We start from the raw sequence: 18,105 nt of genomic DNA, 5'->3' as shown, positions 1-18,105 counted from the left end.
AGTTCCACACGTTTAGGCCTTGCGGTCGGTCTCCGTTCGTACGGTAAAACTCCATGAACCCATTGCCATCCATAGTTATCCTGGGGGTCGCTGTACTCCCCATGCGAAGAGTAATCGTCCTACCGAACGGTGGGCCGTTCGGTAGGTCCAGCACGAAGTTATGCTATCCTGGAGGTCTCAGCGGTGTTCGCCTGTGTGCGTCTCCGTTTTTAGTTCCAGACGATTGCTGGCAAACACCGCTGTTCGTACGTAAGATGGCCGCGAACACGTGCAAAGTCCCGAAATGGCGGCCACCTATACGTTTACACAAAGGATTCGTGCTGAACCATACCAACGACTGCAAATACGTCAGAAAGGCGAAAATAGCATTTAACGGCATACAGTGCAATAAGGTTTTTGTAACAGTTTTTGTAACACCCACTTACACTGTCCTTTATTGAATGACCAGCAAAAACCCATTTTGAGCACGGCCGACAAAGCGGAGGCAGGGCCGCGCCAGCCCCGGACTGAAAGGGTGAAGTTGACTTCTGGGTCATTATCAATTTAATCCATAACGGCCGGTCCATCTGGTCCCACTGCATGCCTGGGTTAACTGCCAAACGCTGACAAAATTGTTCATCATAGTGCCACCAAGCCAAACCCCCAAACATGCGGTACGCCTCCCAGATCCCATCCAAGCAACAAAAGAATTGAGAACACTTTTCATGGTGTTTCTAGCCCAGAACACTGGCCAGTATGCAAAAGGCACATAACCAGTTCCTGAACAACTTCAATATCTTGCGGTACCTCTGCCGTTTAGTTAAAATGGCTCCTTCACAAAATATCTGTTATTAATACTCCTATAGCTGCCTCCTTGACCTGTCAACCCACTTAAACCTTAACCCTTTGTATGCCTGCCTCCTAGCTATGTCAAGGTCCATTCCACTTAGTTTCACTGCTCCATAGGCTACATTGCTGCCTAGGAACACCTCTAGTGGCAGTCACTCAGGCGTCCACTAGAGGTGCTTTACAGTGTCTCCATGCTCTGCTTGGAGGTGCTGAACATTCCTCAATGAGATGCATTGATTCAATGCATCACTAAGAGAAGATGCTGATTGGTTCAGTGTTTTGCTGTGCCTGCATATTAGCCTCCTAATGCTTTCCTATGGAAAAACATTGGGTTGGCTGAGATCATCAAAAATGATGGTCTCAGCTAAGAAGGCAGAGCATGGGTGGAGCCAACCATGATGACACCTGTGTGGCAAGGGGTGGAGGGTGGGGCAAGGGGGCTGGTCACCTAAATGTGTCAGTTTGTATTCCTGACATGATAGCATTTATTTAAGTGTTTCCTGCTACTCACAGTGCCTTTTAAATGGTGTAAAGCAGAGAATATTGTGTTATATTGTACATTTTGTCAATGATGGTCAAATAAATTTCACAAATAAAAACTCACTATCTGTGCACATCTATTGATTTTTCCCTCTTAGTTATTATTATGATTATTGGTATATAGCGCCAGCTTATTCCGCAGCTTACATTAAAAGGGAATTAGTTATGAAAGTGTCTCCATTTTGTCAACAACTGTAATGGTTATTTTGGGAAGTAGATATGTATACATTGCTAGGAATTTGCAGTAATAATGGTTTAGGTTTTTGAGTAGTATACTATGCTTTCTGAATATCTATCCTCCTTGTTATGAACAATCCACTCCCCATCTCCATTACTAATGCTGGAGAGCTGGATGTTAGCTCAGGAGAGAAACAAAGTCCCTGCTTAGGGGTGCCTGGCTCTCCGGTGTTAGTGGTGGAGGTGGGGAGTGGCATCTGACAGAACACATGTAAAATGTCAAACCATTTAAGAACATTTTAACTCCTTCCATTTGGAGGCATAAGGGCAGTCCAGGCATCATAACCACTATGTAACTGTAGTAGTTATGGGGCTTGGAGTGTTTGTTCAAATTTGACCTAGATATTACCAAATGAAGTTCTCATAATCTTAGATCTTGCACATGGACTGCATTGGTTTAAACATGTACATTAAATCTTCATAGATTGCCTTTAATATGTTTCAGATATGGTTCTACACGAACAGTATATTTACTGAAGCTGGAATTCCTCTTGATACCATTCCATATATCACCTTATCCACAGGAGGAATTGAGATTCTGGCTTCTGTTCTGTCTGTAAGTAGGACATTTTGTTTATTAAACTGTGGTCTTATTTGGTTTTAAATTTGAGAAATGGAGATAGAATAATAATAATTTAAGCATTGTAAATCATAATTTGGTAAACGTCCACATGTGCACCAGTTGCTAAATATTTACCTTAAACTCAAATGTGCTCATGTCTCACTTCCTGACTTTCATGTCAAAAACATAGCTCGCCCCCTATCTAACTTCGGATGTGGTTAAGTTGCTGATCCATGCTGCTATTATACTGCATGGATCAACAACTTAACCACATGACCTTGACTACTGCAATTCGCTTGTCAGTTGTTTTACATGTTCCCCGCTTGCACCTGTGCAGTCTATGATGAATATGGGGGTGAGGCTCATCTTTCTGTCTGCCAGTACCTCCTATACCTCCCTGTTACTTAACTAGCAAAGTTAAGTAAAGCAAATATTAAAAGGAAAAGAAGTAGTATTACTGGACCTTAGAATGGCTGGTCTAAACGCTAAATAGAATGGTACAGGACAAGCCAAGGTCAGGGATTACAAAAATCGGAATAAACGTTTAATAGCCAAAGGTCAAGGATAATTGAAAGGTACAGTAGTCAAGGAAATGCCAAGGTCAATAAGTCAGAAGATACTAGATGAAGATTCCTGCTCTCGGATAAACCAAACTAATAGAAACCACGACAGAGCATCTAACAAAAGGTTAAGAGTGTTTAAATAGCCCTAGGAGGGCTTTAATTCATTGATTGGTCCTGGAGGCACCAAAACATGCATGCACATCAATGACTTGATGATGCTCACACGTCTGCACCACCAGCATCATGAACTGAGGCAGTGCCTATAAATTGTGGTCTGTAAAAGCGGTCGGTGTTCGTTGGCATGGGGAGCTGAGGGAGACATGAGGTAAGTATTTAATTATAGTATTTAATTTTTTTATTACTGTTAGTGTGTTTGCACAGATAGATCAGGGGTGGACACGCAGTTATGCCGACCCAGCGGAGTGACACTCCCGCCTCTGTCAGTCCTTACATTGACTTCCAGTAAGATTTAGGGCTCAATTTTAAATACTGGTGCTTGCTTACAAATCTCTACCTATCGCTGCTCCTACATACCTATTCTCACTAATATACAAGAATGTCCTGTCCAGGCCTCTGTGATCTACTGAAGATCTGCATCTATTCTCTGTTCATACTCACACCTCAGATGCCCACCGTCAAGGTTTCTTTAGCACTGTGCAATTTGTATTGAACTACCTTCCCTGATCCGTTAGACTCTCACCCAGTTTCAGTTCCTTCAAAAGTTTGTTAAAAACTCAATTCTAAAAAAGCATATCAATTAAACTGTTAATAGCCTTCACTCCCCGCACCTCGGTAACCCACCCTGATTCCTCTCCTGCAACTGTTCCATCCAATGAACTAACCTTCGATTGTAAACTACTCTAGTAACTTTTTTCCGTACATGAAACATATTCTAACCTTACCTCTTGTTCCACACTTTATCCAACTCCCTCTAGAATGTAAGCTTGTTTGAGCTTGGCCCTCAGCATCCTCTGTTCCTGTGCGTCCTGTTCGTCTTGTTGCAAATGCTTGTCTGTTAGTCCATCTATTTTACAGAGCTACAGGATTGGATGGTGCTTAATAAATCATTATAAAAACATTAATTTAACCTTGATTTCAAAGGGTCCTTAGCTCAGATGTTCAGCTCTGGAGAAACATGTCAGACCACTATTGCAGTGAATTTTATAACATTTCTTAATAATCAATCCCAATTACATTTAAAACGCGTGCTGTATTTTTACAGTTTTCTTCATAACCCACATCTTTTTGAATTCTTTTCCATTTAGCAGCATGTATAATGTTACTTTTTTTTTTGTATTGCAGAAATATTGAAAAGGAAATAGTCAAATATTTCAGCCTATAAAATCCCTCTTTCCCTTACCAATATACCACCATCTATCCCCCCTAGGCCCCTCATGCCACCATAAATATAGCATAATCTGTTACTGTAACAGTATTCAAAGATGAGGCAATAAAAATACCCAACCACTAAAAAACAGCAAACAGCAAACCTACTAAATAGTGTGCCCTCTAGAAACACCAAAACAATAATATAATAAAATATATGCAGATATTGCATTTGTTCTGGTGAGTAGAATCATTACCTTCAGGCTTTTTGCTGTAAACACGGTCTTTTCAGAGAAAATGCAGTGTTTACATTACAGCCTAGTGATCACTTCACTGGCCACTCCTTAGATAGCTGTTAGAGATCCTTCCTGGGTCATGGCGGCCTAAAATGCATCTAAACATTCCGTGTCTCCTCCTTCTGCATGCAGACACTGAACTTTCCTCAAAGAGATTCATTGATTCAATTCATCTCTATGGGGAGATGCTGACTGGCCAGGGCTGTGTTTGAATCATGCTGGCTCTGCCCCTGATCTGCCATTTTGTCAGTCTCAGCCAATCCTATGGGGAAGCACTATGATTGGACCAGGCTACCACTTCTGATGATATCAGCAGACTGCTTGTTTTTCTGAGTCAAACAGCATGCAGAGTTACAGCTTCAGGCTTGAATACTGTTACATATAATAAAATAGGAAGTAGGAATGCAAAACAAGAGATGAACACTTCTAAGGTGCAGATATAAAAATATATATACAACCTTATAATGACGAAGTGGGCGATATCTATATAAGAATAAATAAATCGCACATAGTGTATTACAGAACAAAAATATCAAGACACGCAGGATGATTTATGGAACTCACAAGATAACAGTGAATATCAGGCCCATCATCCTCAGTCAGAAGCAATCTTCAAAAATATATGGAGCAAGATCTTCTTTAGAGCTTGTAAAATAAGAGAAACCAAATGATAGTGCAGATTGAAATTGAACTTCAAAGGATTTATTTTACAAATGCACTTACAGAAGAGTCCAAATAAAACAGCATGTAATCCACTCTAAGGTGGTATCGACAGCATCAAAAGTAAGTCCTCCAAGTGGTGTAATCCGACGCGTTTCGTCTAAGTGAATTCCTCAGGGATTGTAATTTTCCTGTTCCAGGGGTCACCATTTAGATATACCGCCAAAGACACCGGGATGTGGTTCACCTGTGTGATTCTGCCGTTGTGTGCGTCTCAACTTGGAACGCACTGTATACGTCCGGCGTCACTTCCGGTTCCGGTTTAGCGATGCAAATCTTCTATGCGTTCCATACTGGAACGCAAAAGCGAAAAAAGCCCCAAAAACACAAAAAAACACAAAAAAAAACACTACATAGTTACATTAAAATGTCCCATAATGAACGGGTATATAGCTGTTACTGGTAGTAAATGGTAGATAAAAATAACTATAAAACAGAAAAAGATATCTAATAAAAAAGAAGTATATACTCAGTAATAATGGGACACCTTTTCCACATCTGTTTTATATGAATACACATCAAAATATCATAATGCTGTTATTAAACAAAACAATCAAATGTATAAAAATACAACCAATGTATAATCTAAGAAATATATAAACATATATTGACACTCCAATAAATAAATACAATTCTTGCTCCAAAAGATATTTCTGAAACTTAAAAAACAGGAATTAAAAATCAGGAATACACATAATATAATAAAGATAAATGAAAAGAAAATAGCTAGTAAGAAAAATATAAGAAAAATATTGTGGGTAGGAGAAAAAACAGCAAAAAGAAAAAGAAAAAGAAGGGCTGTAGAACTATCTGTCAAGAAAAATCAAATTAGTCCTGTGAGATCTATATCCATATTAAGGCCTTGTTTAAGAGTGCCCAAGTTATAAATCCATTGTGCTTCTTTTTTATTCAATAATAGAGATCTATTTCCTCCTCTCCAATTTTTTTCCGCTCTATCTATCCCGATTGCTATAAAATTCTCCCACGAAAAAGACGGACATGTGTTGCAATGTTTAGGGACACTATGTTCCGTTTTCTTAGCGAGGATATTGTAAAAATGCTCCGCCAATCTGGTATGTAATTTTCGTGTTGTTCGTCCTACATATTGTGCACCACAACCACATTGTAAAAGATAAATAGCAAACATAGTAGAACATTGGATACATTTTTTTATCTCATACTTTTTGTTGGTGTAGGTGCCAGTAAAATCGTGTGTGGTTCTTTTTTGGAATTTACAAGTGGAACATTTTCCGCAACTATAAAAACCTTTTAAATCAAATAAAGGGGTATCAGCTTTTTTGTACGTAATAGACTAGGTGCTAACTGTTTTTTTTAATTTTCCGCCTTTTTATATATCACCATAGGCTTTTCTGGGATCACTTTTCCTAATATATCGTCTTTCCTCAGTATATGCCAATGCTTTTTCAAATTTTTTTCCATTTTTTTGGCCTGGGAATTAAACCTGGTAATAAAGGCATATTCAAATTTATTATTGGTTTTATTTTTTTGAGAGCTACCTTGATTTCTCAGTAGGGATTGTCTTTCTAGACCTTTTAATTTTTCCTTAACCTGATTCATTTTATTCAGATCATAACCTTTTTCATAATATCTTTTTTTAATAATCTGATTTTGTTCCTCAAATGTTGATAAATCTGTGCAATTGCGTCTTAGACGCATCATTTGACCCTTAGGGACATTCGTGAGCCACGGACCGTAATGTCAGCTAGACTTATTAATTGCTGTATTACAGTCTGTGCTTTTGAAAAAGGTTTTGCTCTTTAATTGTTCTCCCTCAACATAAAAGGTGAGGTCTAAAAAATCAATAAGTGTAGAATGTATGACTGATGTGAAATATAGATTATAGTCATTATTATTGATGTTATTTCTGAAGGATACCAGTCCCTCTGTCTGACCTTCCCATATAATTAGGACGTCGTCTATGTAGCGTCGCCATAGGACAAGACCGCCCCCAGCCGTTCCATCAATTGTGATAGCCTTGGACTCCCAATGGGACACGTAAAGATTGGCAAAGCTCGGGGCAAATCTCGTCCCCATGGCGACGCCACATAGCTGCAAAAACAAAGTGGAATTGAACCAGAAATAGTTCTTGGTTAGTACAAAATTAATACAGTCAATCACAAAGTCTATCTGATGTATATTCAGTAACTGTTTTGAAACTAAAATCTCTTTTATGGCTCTTAACCCCTTGCAATGAGGTATACTAGTATATAAAGAAGATACGTCCACTGTAGCCATAATATAAGTTGATTTCAACCTTATTTTTTGAAGGTCGTGTAATATATGTCTGGTATCCTTAATATATGATGGAACCATTAGCACATATGGCAGGAGAAACAAATCTACATATTCAGATAACCTGGAAGATAAATAATCAATCCCACTGATGATGGGACGACCAGGGGGATTAATCTGATCCTAATCTGATCCTTATGGATTTTCGGGAGGAAGTAAAATATTGCCGTTTCACACTCAATATTAAACAAATAGTCAAATTTTTCTTTTGTGATTATTTCTTTTTCCATCCCAACTGATAGAAGATTTTTAAGATCTTGTAAAAATATTTGTGTAGGATCTTTGGGTAAGGTTTTATATGTGATAGAATCTCCTAGGATCCTATTAGCCTCTGTCATATAGAATTATCTACTCATTATGACTAATTAAAGAGCAAAACCTTTTTCAAAAGCACAGACTGTAATACAGCAATTAATAAGTCTAGCTTATATTACGGTCCATGGCTCACGAATGTCCCTAAGGGTCAAATGATGCGTCTAAGACGCAATTGTACAGATTTATCAACATTTGAGGAACAAAATCAGATTATTAAAAAAAGATATTATGAAAAAGGTTATGATCTGAATAAAATGAATCAGGATGAGGAAAAATTAAAAGATCTAGAAAGACAATCCCTACTGAGAAATCAAGGTAGCTCTCAAAAAAATAAAACCAATAATAAATTTGAATATGCCTTTATTACCAGGTTTAATTCCCAGGCCAAAAAAATGGAAAAAAAATTGAAAAAACATTGGCATATACTGAGGAAAGGCGATATATTAGGAAAAGTGATCCCAGAAAAGTCTATAGTGATATATAAAAAGGCGGAAAATTTTAAAAAAACAGTTAGCACCTAGTCTATTACGTACAAAAAAAGCTGATACCCATTTATTTGATTTAAAGGGTTTTTATAGTTGCGGAAAATGTTCCACTTGTAAATTCCAAAAAAGAACCACACATGATTTTACTGGCACCTACACCAACAAAAAGTATGAGATAAAAAAGTTTATCCAATGTTCTACTACGTTTGCTATTTATCTTTTACAATGTGGCTGTGGTGCACAATATGTAGGACGAACAACACGAAAATTACATACCAGATTGGCGGAGCATTTGTACAATATCCTCACTAACAAAACGGAACATAGTGTCCCTAAACATTGCAACACATGTCCGTCTTTTTCGTGGGAGAATTTTATAGCAATCAGGATAGATAGAGCGGAAAAAAACTGGAGAGGAGGAAATAGATCTCTATTATTGAATAAAAAAGAAGCACGATGGATTTATAACTTGGACACTCTTAAACAAGGCCTTAATATGGATATGGATCTCACAGGACTAATTTGATTTTTCTTGACAGATAGTTCTACAGCCCTTCTTTTTCTTTTTGCTGTTTTTTCTCCTACCCACAATATTTTTCTTATATTTTTCTTACTAGCTATTTTCTTTTCATTTATCTTTATTATATTATGTGTATTCCTGATTTTTAATTCCTGTTTTTTAAGTTTCAGAAATATCTTTTGGAGCAAGAATTGTATTTATTTATTGGAGTGTCAATATATGTTTATATATTTCTTAGATTATACATTGGTTGTATTTTTATACATTTGATTGTTTTGTTTAATAACAGCATTATGATATTTTGATGTGTATTCATATAATACAGATGTGGAAAAGGTGTCCCATTATTACTGGGTATATACTTCTTTTTTATTAGATATCTTTTTCTGTTTTATAGTTATTTTTATCTACCATTTACTACCAGTACCAGCAGGGCTGCCATCAGAAATTTTGGGGCCCCTGACAAAACACAAGGTCTGCCCCCCCCCCCCCCGCCTCCTCCCTCCCGGGCCCGCCCACGCCCTACCTAGTCCGCTGACAATGATGCAGGACTGAATGTGGTGTGTATAGTGGAAGTGAATTGTGAATGTGAATGTGTGTAATGGATGTAGTGTTTGTGTGTATTAGATACTGTTTGTGCAGTGAATGCAGAGTGTGTGTTTCTGTAGCGGATGCAGTGTGTATAGTGAACGCAGAGTGTGTTTGAGTAGTGGATGTAGTGTGTGTACAGTGATGTAGTGTGTGTTTGTTTAGTGGATGTAGTATGGTATGGATGTATATGTTTGTATGTACTAGATGAAATGTGTTTAGTGGATGCAGTGTCTGTAGTGGATGTAGTGTGTGTGTTTAGATGCAGTGTCTGTGTATAGTGAATGCAGAGTGTTTCAATTTGTGGTGGATGTAGTGTGTGTACTGTGAATACAGGATGTTTGTGTAGTGGATGCTGTGTGTAAATTTAATGCAGAGTGTGTGTCAGTATAGTGAATCCAAAGTATGTGCATAGTTTAGTGAATGCAGAGTGTGTGTTAGTGTGTAGTGAATGCAGAGTGTGTCAGTGTAATGAATGTAGTATGTGTGTTAGTGCAGTGAATGCAGAGTGTGTGTAAATGTGTAGTGAATGCAGAGAGTGTGTTAGTGTGTAGCGGATGCAGAGTGTGTGTTAGTGTAGTGAATGCAGTGTGTTAATGTATAGTGAATGCAGAGGGTGTGTTAGTGTGTAGTGGATGCAGAGTGTGTGTTAGTGTAGTGAATGCAGAGTGTTAATGTGTAGTGAATGCAGAGAGTGTTTGAGTAGTGGATGTAGTGTGTGTACAGTGATGTAGTGTGTGTTTGTGTAGTGGATGTAGTGTTTGTATGTACTAGATGAAATGTGTTTAGTGGATGCAGTGTCTGTAGTGTGTGTATTAGACGCAGTGTCTGTGTATAGTGAATGCAGAGTGTTTCAATTTGTGGTGGATGTAGTGTGTGTACTGTGAATACAGGATGTTTGTGTAGTGGATGATGTCTGTACAGTTGATGCAGAGTGTATGTTAGTGTAGTGAATGCAGAGTGTGTGTCAGTATAGTGAATCCAGAGTGTGTGCATAGTTTAGTGAATGCAGAGTGTGTGTTAGTGTGTAATAAATGCAGAGTGTGTGTTAGTGTGTAATAAATGCAGAGTGTGTGTTAGGGTGTAGTGAATGCAGAGTGTGTCAGTGTAATGAATGGCATGTGTGTATAAATTTGTAGTGAATGCAGAGTGTGTGTTAATGTGTAGTGAATGCAGAGAGTGTGTTAATTTGTAGTGAATGCAGAGAGTGTGTTAGTGTGTAGTGAATGCAGAGAGTGTGTTAGTGTGTAGCGGATGCAGAGTGTGTGTTAGTGTAGTGAATGCAGAGTGTGTTAATGTGTAGCGAATACAGAGTGTGTGTCAGTATAGTGGATGCAGTGAGTGTGTTAGTGTGTAGTGTATGCAGAGTGCATGTTGTATTAGTGAATGCAGTGTGTGTATTGTATTAGTGTATTAGTGTATGCAGTGTGTGTGTGTTAGTGTATGCAGTGTGTGTGTTGTGTTAGTGTATGCAGTGTGTGTGTGTTGTGTTAGTGTATGCAGTGTGTGTGTTAGTGTATGCAGTGTGTATGTGTGTTGTTAGTGTATGCAATGTGTGTGTTAGTGTATGCAGAGTGCATGTTGTATTATTGAATGCAGTGTGTGTATTGTATTAGTGTATTAGTGTATGCAGTGTCTGTGTATAGTGAATGCAGAGTGTTTCAATTTGTGGTGGATGTAGTGTGTGTACTGTGAATACAGGATGTTTGTGTAGTGGATGCTGTCTGTACAGTTGATGCAGAGTGTATGTTAGTGTAGTGAATGCAGAGTGTGTGTCAGTATAGTGAATCCAGAGTGTGTGCATAGTTTAGTGAATGCAGAGTGTGTGTTAGTGTGTAATAAATGCTGAGTGTGTGTTAGGGTGTAGTGAATGCAGAGTGTGTCAGTGTAATGAATGGCGTGTGTGTAAATTTGTAGTGAATGCAGAGTGTGTGTTAATGTGTAGTGAATGCAGAGAGTGTGTTAATTTGTAGTGAATGCAGAGAGTGTGTTAGTGTGTAGTGAATGCAGAGAGTGTGTTAGTGTGTAGCAGATGCAGAGTGTGTGTTAGTGTAGTGAATGCAGAGTGTTAATGAGTAGTGAATGCAGAGAGTGTGTAGCGGATGCAGAGTGTGTGTTAGTGTAGTGAATGCAGAGTGTGTTAATGTGTAGCGAATACAGAGTGTGTGTCAGTATAGTGGATGCAGTGAGTGTGTTAGTGTGTAGTGTATGCAGAGTGCATGTTGTATTAGTGAATGCAGTGTGTGTATTGTATTAGTGTATTAGTGTATGCAGTGTGTGTGTTAGTGTACGCAGTGTGTGTGGTGTGTTAGTGTTTGCAGTGTGTGTGTTAGTGTATGCAGTGTGTATGTGTGTTGTTAGTGTATGCAGTGTGTTGTGTTAGTGTATGCAGTGTGTGTGTTGTGTTAGTGTATGCAGTGTGTGTTGTATTAGTGTATGCAGTGTGTGTTGTATTAGTGTATACAGTGTGTGTGTGTTAGTGTATGCAGTGTGTGTGTTAGTGTATGCAGTGTGTGTTGTATTAGTGTATGCAGTGTGTGTGTTGTGTTAGTGTATGCAGTGTGTGTTGTATTAGTGTATGCAGTGTGTGTTGTATTAGTGTATGCAGTGTGTGTGTTAGTGTATGCAGTGTGTGTGTTAGTGTATGCAGTGTGTGTTGTATTAGTTTATGCAGTGTGTGTTGTGTCATGTATGCAGAGTGTGTGTTGTGTTAGTGTATGCAGAGTGTGTATTGTGTTAGTGTATGCAGTGTGTGTTGTGTTGGTGTATGCAGAGTGTGTTGTGTTAGTGTATGCAGTGTGTGTTGTGTTAGTGTATGCAGAGTGTGTGTTGTGTTAGTGTATGCAGAGTGTGTGTTGTGTTAGTGTATGCAGAGTGTGTGTTGTGTTAGTGTATGCAGTGTGTGTGTGTGTGTTGTGTCAGTGTATGTAGGTGTGTTGTGTCAGTGTATGTAATGTGTGTGTGTTGTGTCAGTGTATGTAGTGTGACAAAGCACAAAGCACCCCTGACAAAGCACAAGGTCTGCCCCCGCCCCCCCCCGCCTCCTCCCTCCCGGGCCCGCCCACGCCCTACCTACCGTATATACTCGAGTATAAGTCGACCCGAATATAAGCCGAGGCCCCTAATTTTACCCCAAAAAACTGGGAAAACTTATTGACTCGAGTATAAGACTAGGGTGGGAAATGCAGCAGCTACTGGTACATTTCTAAATAAAATTAGATCCTAAAAAAATTATATTAACTGAATATTTATTTACAGTGTGTGTATATAATTAATGCAGTGTGTATATGAATGCAGTGTGTGTATGCAGTGTGTGTGTATGCAGTGTGTGTATGAGTGCAGTGTGTATATAATGAATGGAGTGCAGTGTGTGTGTGTGTATGAGTGCAGTGTGTGTATAATGAATGCAGTGCAGTGTGTATGTATGAGTGCAGTGTGTGTGTATGAGTGCAGTGTGTGTGTATGAGTGCAGTGTGTGTGTATGAGTGCAGTGTGTGTGTATGAGTGCAGTGTGTGTGTATGAGTGCAGTGTGTGTGTATGAGTGCAGTGTGTGTGTGTGTATGAATGCAGTGTGTGTGTGTGTATGAATGCAGTGTGTATGAATGCAGTGTGTATATAATGAATGCAGTGCAGTGTGTGTATGCAGTGTGTGTATGAGTGCAGTGTGTATGCAGTGTGTGTATAATGAATGCAGTGCAGTGTGTGTATATGAGTGCAGTGTGTATGAGTGCAGTGTGTATGAGTGCAGTGTGTATATGAGTGCAGTGTGTATGTATGAGTGCAGTGTGTATGCAGTGTGTGTATAATGAGTGCAGTGTGTATATGAGTGCAGTGTGTATGTATGAGTGCAGTGTGTATGTATGAGTGCAGTGTGTATGTATGAGTGCAGTGTGTATGCAGTGTGTGTATAATGAATGCAGTGCAGTGTGTGTATATGAGTGCAGTGTGTATGTATGAGTGCAGTGTGTATGCAGTGTGTGTGTATAATGAATGCAGTGCAGTGTGTGTATATGAGTGCAGTGTGTGTATATGAGTGCAGTGTGTGTATATGAGTGCAGTGTGTGTATGAGTGCAGTGTGTATAATGAATGCAATGCAGTGTGTGTATATGAGTGCAGTGTGTATATGAGTGCAGTGTGTATGCAGTGTGTGTATAATGAATGCAGTGCAGTGTGTGTATATGAGTGCAGTGTGTATATGAGTGCAGTGTATGTATGAGTGCAGTGTGTGTGTATGAATGCAGTGTGTATGAATGCAGTGTGTATATAATGAATGCAGTGCAGTGTGTGTATGCAGTGTGTGTATGAGTGCAGTGTGTATGCAGTGTGTGTATAATGAATGCATTGCAGTGTGTGTATATGAGTGCAGTGTGTATGAGTGCAGTGTGTATATGAGTGCAGTGTGTGTGTATGAGTGCAGTGTGTATGCAGTGTGTGTATAATGAATGCAGTGCAGTGTGTGTATAATGAATGCAGTGCAGTGTGTGTGTATGAGTGCAGTGTGTATGTATGAGTGCAGTGTGTGTGAGTGCAGTGTGTATGAATGCAGTGTGTTTATAATGAATGCAGTGCAGTGTATGTATGAATGCAGTGTGTGTATGTGCAATGTGTGTGTGTGAGTGCAGAGCATTGGTGGGGTATTTAATTATTATTTTAATATTTTTTTTAATGTTATTTTTTTTTAGGTAACTATTTTTTTTTATTTTATTATTATTTGTATTATTATGTTTATGTTATTATTTTAATAATTTTTTCCTTATTATTATTTGTTTTATTATTAATATTTTAATTTTTTCGTCCCCCCTCCCTGCTTGTTAGCTGGCCAGGGAGGGGGGCTCTCATTACCTGGTGGTCCAGTGGATGGGCTGTAGGAGGGGGGCTGGCAGGAAGCTGTAACTTACCTTCACAGCAGCTCCTGTCAGCTCCCTTCTCTCTTCTCCGGTGCGTGCAGCTCCCAGGTCAGCTCCCTCTGCAACTCTCGCGGCCGCGCGGAGCGTTGCCACGGTAACCCGTGGCAACGCTCTGACCCCGCGGCTCTCGCGAGAGTTGCAGAGGAAGCTGACCTGGGAGCTGCACGCACCGGAGAAGAGAGAAGGGAGCTGACAGGAGCTGCTGTGAAGGTAAGTTACAGCTTCCTGACAGCCCCCGGTCCTTGTCTGTATTATGGCAATGAAAATTGCCATAATACAGACAACTGACTCGAGTATAAGACGAGTGGGGGTTTTTCAGCACAAAAAATGTGCTGAAAAACTCGTCTTATACTCGAGTATATACGGTAGTCCGCTGACAATGATGCAGGACTGAATGTGGTGTGTATAGTGGAAGTGAATTGTGAATGTGAATGTGTGTAATGGATGTAGTGTTTGTGTGTATTAGATACTGTTTGTGCAGTGAATGCAGAGTGTGTGTTTGTGTAGCGGATGCAGTGTGTATAGTGAACGCAGAGTGTGTTTGAGTAGTGGATGTAGTGTGTGTACAGTGATGTAGTGTGTGTTTGTTTAGTGGATGTAGTATGGTATGGATGTATATGTTTGTATGTACTAGATGAAATGTGTTTAGTGGATGCAGTGTCTGTAGTGGATGTAGTGTGTGTTTTAGACGCATTGTCTGTGTATAGTGAATGCAGAGTGTTTCAATTTGTGGTGGATGTAGTGTGTGTACTGTGAATACAGGATGTTTGTGTAGTGGATGCTGTGTGTACATTTAATGCAGAGTGTGTGTCAGTATAGTGAATCCAAAGTATGTGCATAGTTTAGTGAATGCAGAGTGTGTGTTAGTGTGTAATGAATGCAGAGTGTGTAGTGAATGCAGAGTGTGTCAGTGTAATGAATGTAGTATGTGTGTTAGTGCAGTGAATGCAGAGTGTGTGTAAATGTGTAGTGAATGCAGAGAGTGTGTTAGTGTGTAGCGGATGCAGAGTGTGTGTTAGTGTAGTGAATGCAGTGTGTTAATGTATAGTGAATGCAGAGGGTGTGTTAGTGTGTAGTGGATGCAGAGTGTGTGTTAGTGTAGTGAATGCAGAGTGTTAATGTGTAGTGAATGCAGAGAGTGTGTAGCGGATGCAGAGTGTGTGTTAGTGTAGTGAATGCAGAGTGTTAATGTGTAGTGAATGCAGAGAGTGTTTGAGTAGTGGATGTAGTGTGTGTACAGTGATGTAGTGTGCGTTTGTGTAGTGGATGTAGTGTTTGTATGTACTAGATGAAATGTGTTTAGTGGATGCAGTGTCTGTAGTGTGTGTATTAGACGCAGTGTCTGTGTATAGTGAATGCAGAGTGTTTCAATTTGTGGTGGATGTAGTGTGTGTACTGTGAATACAGGATGTTTGTGTAGTGGATGCTGTCTGTACAGTTGATGCAGAGTGTATATTAGTGTAGTGAATGCAGAGTGTGTGTCAGTATAGTGAATCCAGAGTGTGTGCATAGTTTAGTGAATGCAGAGTGTGTGTTAGTGTGTAATAAATGCAGAGTGTGTGTTAGGGTGTAGTGAATGCAGAGTGTGTGTTAGGGTGTAGTGAATGCAGAGTGTGTCAGTGTAATGAATGGCGTGTGTGTATAAATTTGTAGTGAATGCAGAGTGTGTGTTAATGTGTAGTGAATGCAGAGAGTGTGTTAATTTGTAGTGAATGCAGAGAGTGTGTTAGTGTGTAGTGAATGCAGAGAGTGTGTTAGTGTGTAGTGAATGCAGAGAGTGTGTTAGTGTGTAGCGGATGCAGAGTGTGTGTTAGTGTAGTGAATGCAGAGTGTTAATGTGTAGTGAATGCAGAGAGTGTGTTAGTGTGTAGCGGATGCAGAGTGTGTGTTAGTGTAGTGAATGCAGAGTGTGTTAATGTGTAGCGAATACAGAGTGTGTGTCAGTATAGTGGATGCAGTGAGTGTGTTGTGTATGCAGAGTGCATGTTGTATTAGTGAATATACAAAGAAAGGTGAACAGTGCTAGCGGTATACACAGATGTATATATATTTACATACGTAATTGGAGATATTCCTCGATGGTATAGCTTAAAAGAAAAGAACAGAATGCAATAATAGTGCAATATGTATTGTTGATATAGTGGATGATAAAAAATTATATAAAATTCTCACTCACACTTTTAAGAGCTTTATAAGCTCAATGTCAAGAGCCTCGACGGAATAATCCCCGTCTATGGATTTCTTGGTGTGCAATCTTCTAGATGAACTTTGTAGGTGTGAGGTTTCCGTGGTATATGGAAAAAGAGAGTACAAAAGACCAATGGTACAGATAGTAGGTGTATATGCAGTGCAAACAAAAAGAGAACCTACTTACATAGACTAGAGCAATGGACCTGCTCTAGTTTAAACAGCTTCAGGTGGAACAATCCCCACCTAAGGATGTACAGTCAAGATAAAATTTTAAAAGTCCGTGGTTCTTCCTCACTTAACGCGTTTCGCCTTTTCAAAAGTGCAATATCTCCAATTACGTATGTAAATATATATACATCTGTGTATACCGCTAGCGCTGTTCACCTTTCTTTGTATATTTGTCTTGTTATGCACAAGGTTGAGGGAACACCTTGTTGGTGAACTGCAGCTTTATTTACAGACAGAGAGCACTTATTTTTGTAATTTTTATCTATTTGTATTAGTGAATGCAGTGTGTGTATTGTATTAGTGTATTAGTGTATGCAGTGTGTGTGTGTTAGTGTATGCAGTGTGTGTGTTGTGTTAGTGTTTGCAGTGTGTGTGTTGTATTAGTGTATGCAGTGTGTGTGTTAGTGTATGCAGTGTGTATGTGTGTTGTTAGTGTATGCAGTGTGTGTGTGTTAGTGTATGCAGAGTGCATGTTGTATTAGTGAATGCAGTGTGTGTATTGTATTAGTGTATTAGTGTATGCAGTGTGCGTTGTGTTAGTGTATGCAGTGTGTGTTGTATTAGTGTATGCAGTGTGTGTGTGTTGTGTTAGTGTATACAGTGTGTGTGTGTTAGTGTATGCAGTGTGTGTTGTATTAGTGTATGCAGTGTGTGTTGTGTCATGTATGCAGAGTGTGTGTTGTGTTAGTGTATGCAGAGTGTGTATTGTGTTAGTGTATGTATTGTGTTAGTGTATGCAGTGTGTGTTGTATTAGTGTATGCAGTGTGTGTTGTGTCATGTATGCAGAGTGTGTGTTGTGTTAGTGTATGCAGAGTGTGTATTGTGTTAGTGTATGCAGTGTGTGTTGTGTTGGTGTATGCAGTGTGTGTTGTGTTAGTGTATGCAGTGTGTGTTGTGTTAGTGTATGCAGAGTGTGTGTTGTGTTAGTGTATGCAGTGTGTGTTGTGTTAGTGTATGCAGTGTGTGTGTTGTGTCAGTGTATGTAGTGTGTGTGTGTTGTGTGTTGTGTCATGTATGCAGAGTGTGTGTTGTGTTAGTGTATGCAGAGTGTGTATTGTGTTAGTGTATGCAGTGTGTGTTGTGTTGGTGTATGCAGTGTGTGTTGTGTTAGTGTATGCAGTGTGTGTTGTGTTAGTGTATGCAGAGTGTGTGTTGTGTTAGTGTATGCAGTGTGTGTTGTGTTAGTGTATGCAGTGTGTGTGTTGTGTCAGTGTATGTAGTGTGTGTGTGTTGTGTCAGTGTATGTAGTGTGTGTGTTGTGTCAGTGTATGTAGTGTGTGTGTGTTGTGTCAGTGTATGTAGTGTGTGTGTGTGTGTGTGTGTGTTGTGTCAGTGTATGTAGTGTGTGTTTGTAAATGTGCAATCTGTGGGGGAGAGGGAGGAAGGGGCATTTTCACATAAACATTTTTTTTAAAAAAATTTAATTTTATTAAAATTGTTTCTCCCCCCCTCCCTGCTTACCTTTGTCCAGGGAGGGGGGAGAC

At 39.4% G+C, this 18,105-nt stretch overlaps 1 protein-coding gene across 2 annotated transcripts in view; it reads left to right on the top strand.

Annotated features, from left to right (window-relative positions):
• The window catches only part of SLC2A9 (solute carrier family 2 member 9), a 248,021-nt gene that overhangs the window by 104,486 nt on the left and 125,430 nt on the right, over positions 1 to 18,105 (top strand). For both annotated transcript variants that reach the window (XM_063457783.1, XM_063457784.1), the window contains one exon: positions 2,051 to 2,161. In XM_063457783.1, the coding sequence (XP_063313853.1) occupies positions 2,051 to 2,161 (111 nt within the window). The remainder of the gene's footprint in view (positions 1 to 2,050; positions 2,162 to 18,105) is intronic.

This window comes from Pelobates fuscus, chromosome 6, assembly GCF_036172605.1.
Source record: "Pelobates fuscus isolate aPelFus1 chromosome 6, aPelFus1.pri, whole genome shotgun sequence".
Taxonomy (NCBI): domain Eukaryota; kingdom Metazoa; phylum Chordata; class Amphibia; order Anura; family Pelobatidae; genus Pelobates; species Pelobates fuscus.
The sequence above is the reverse complement of the archived record's forward strand: the minus strand, read 5'-3'. Positions and strand labels throughout refer to the sequence as shown.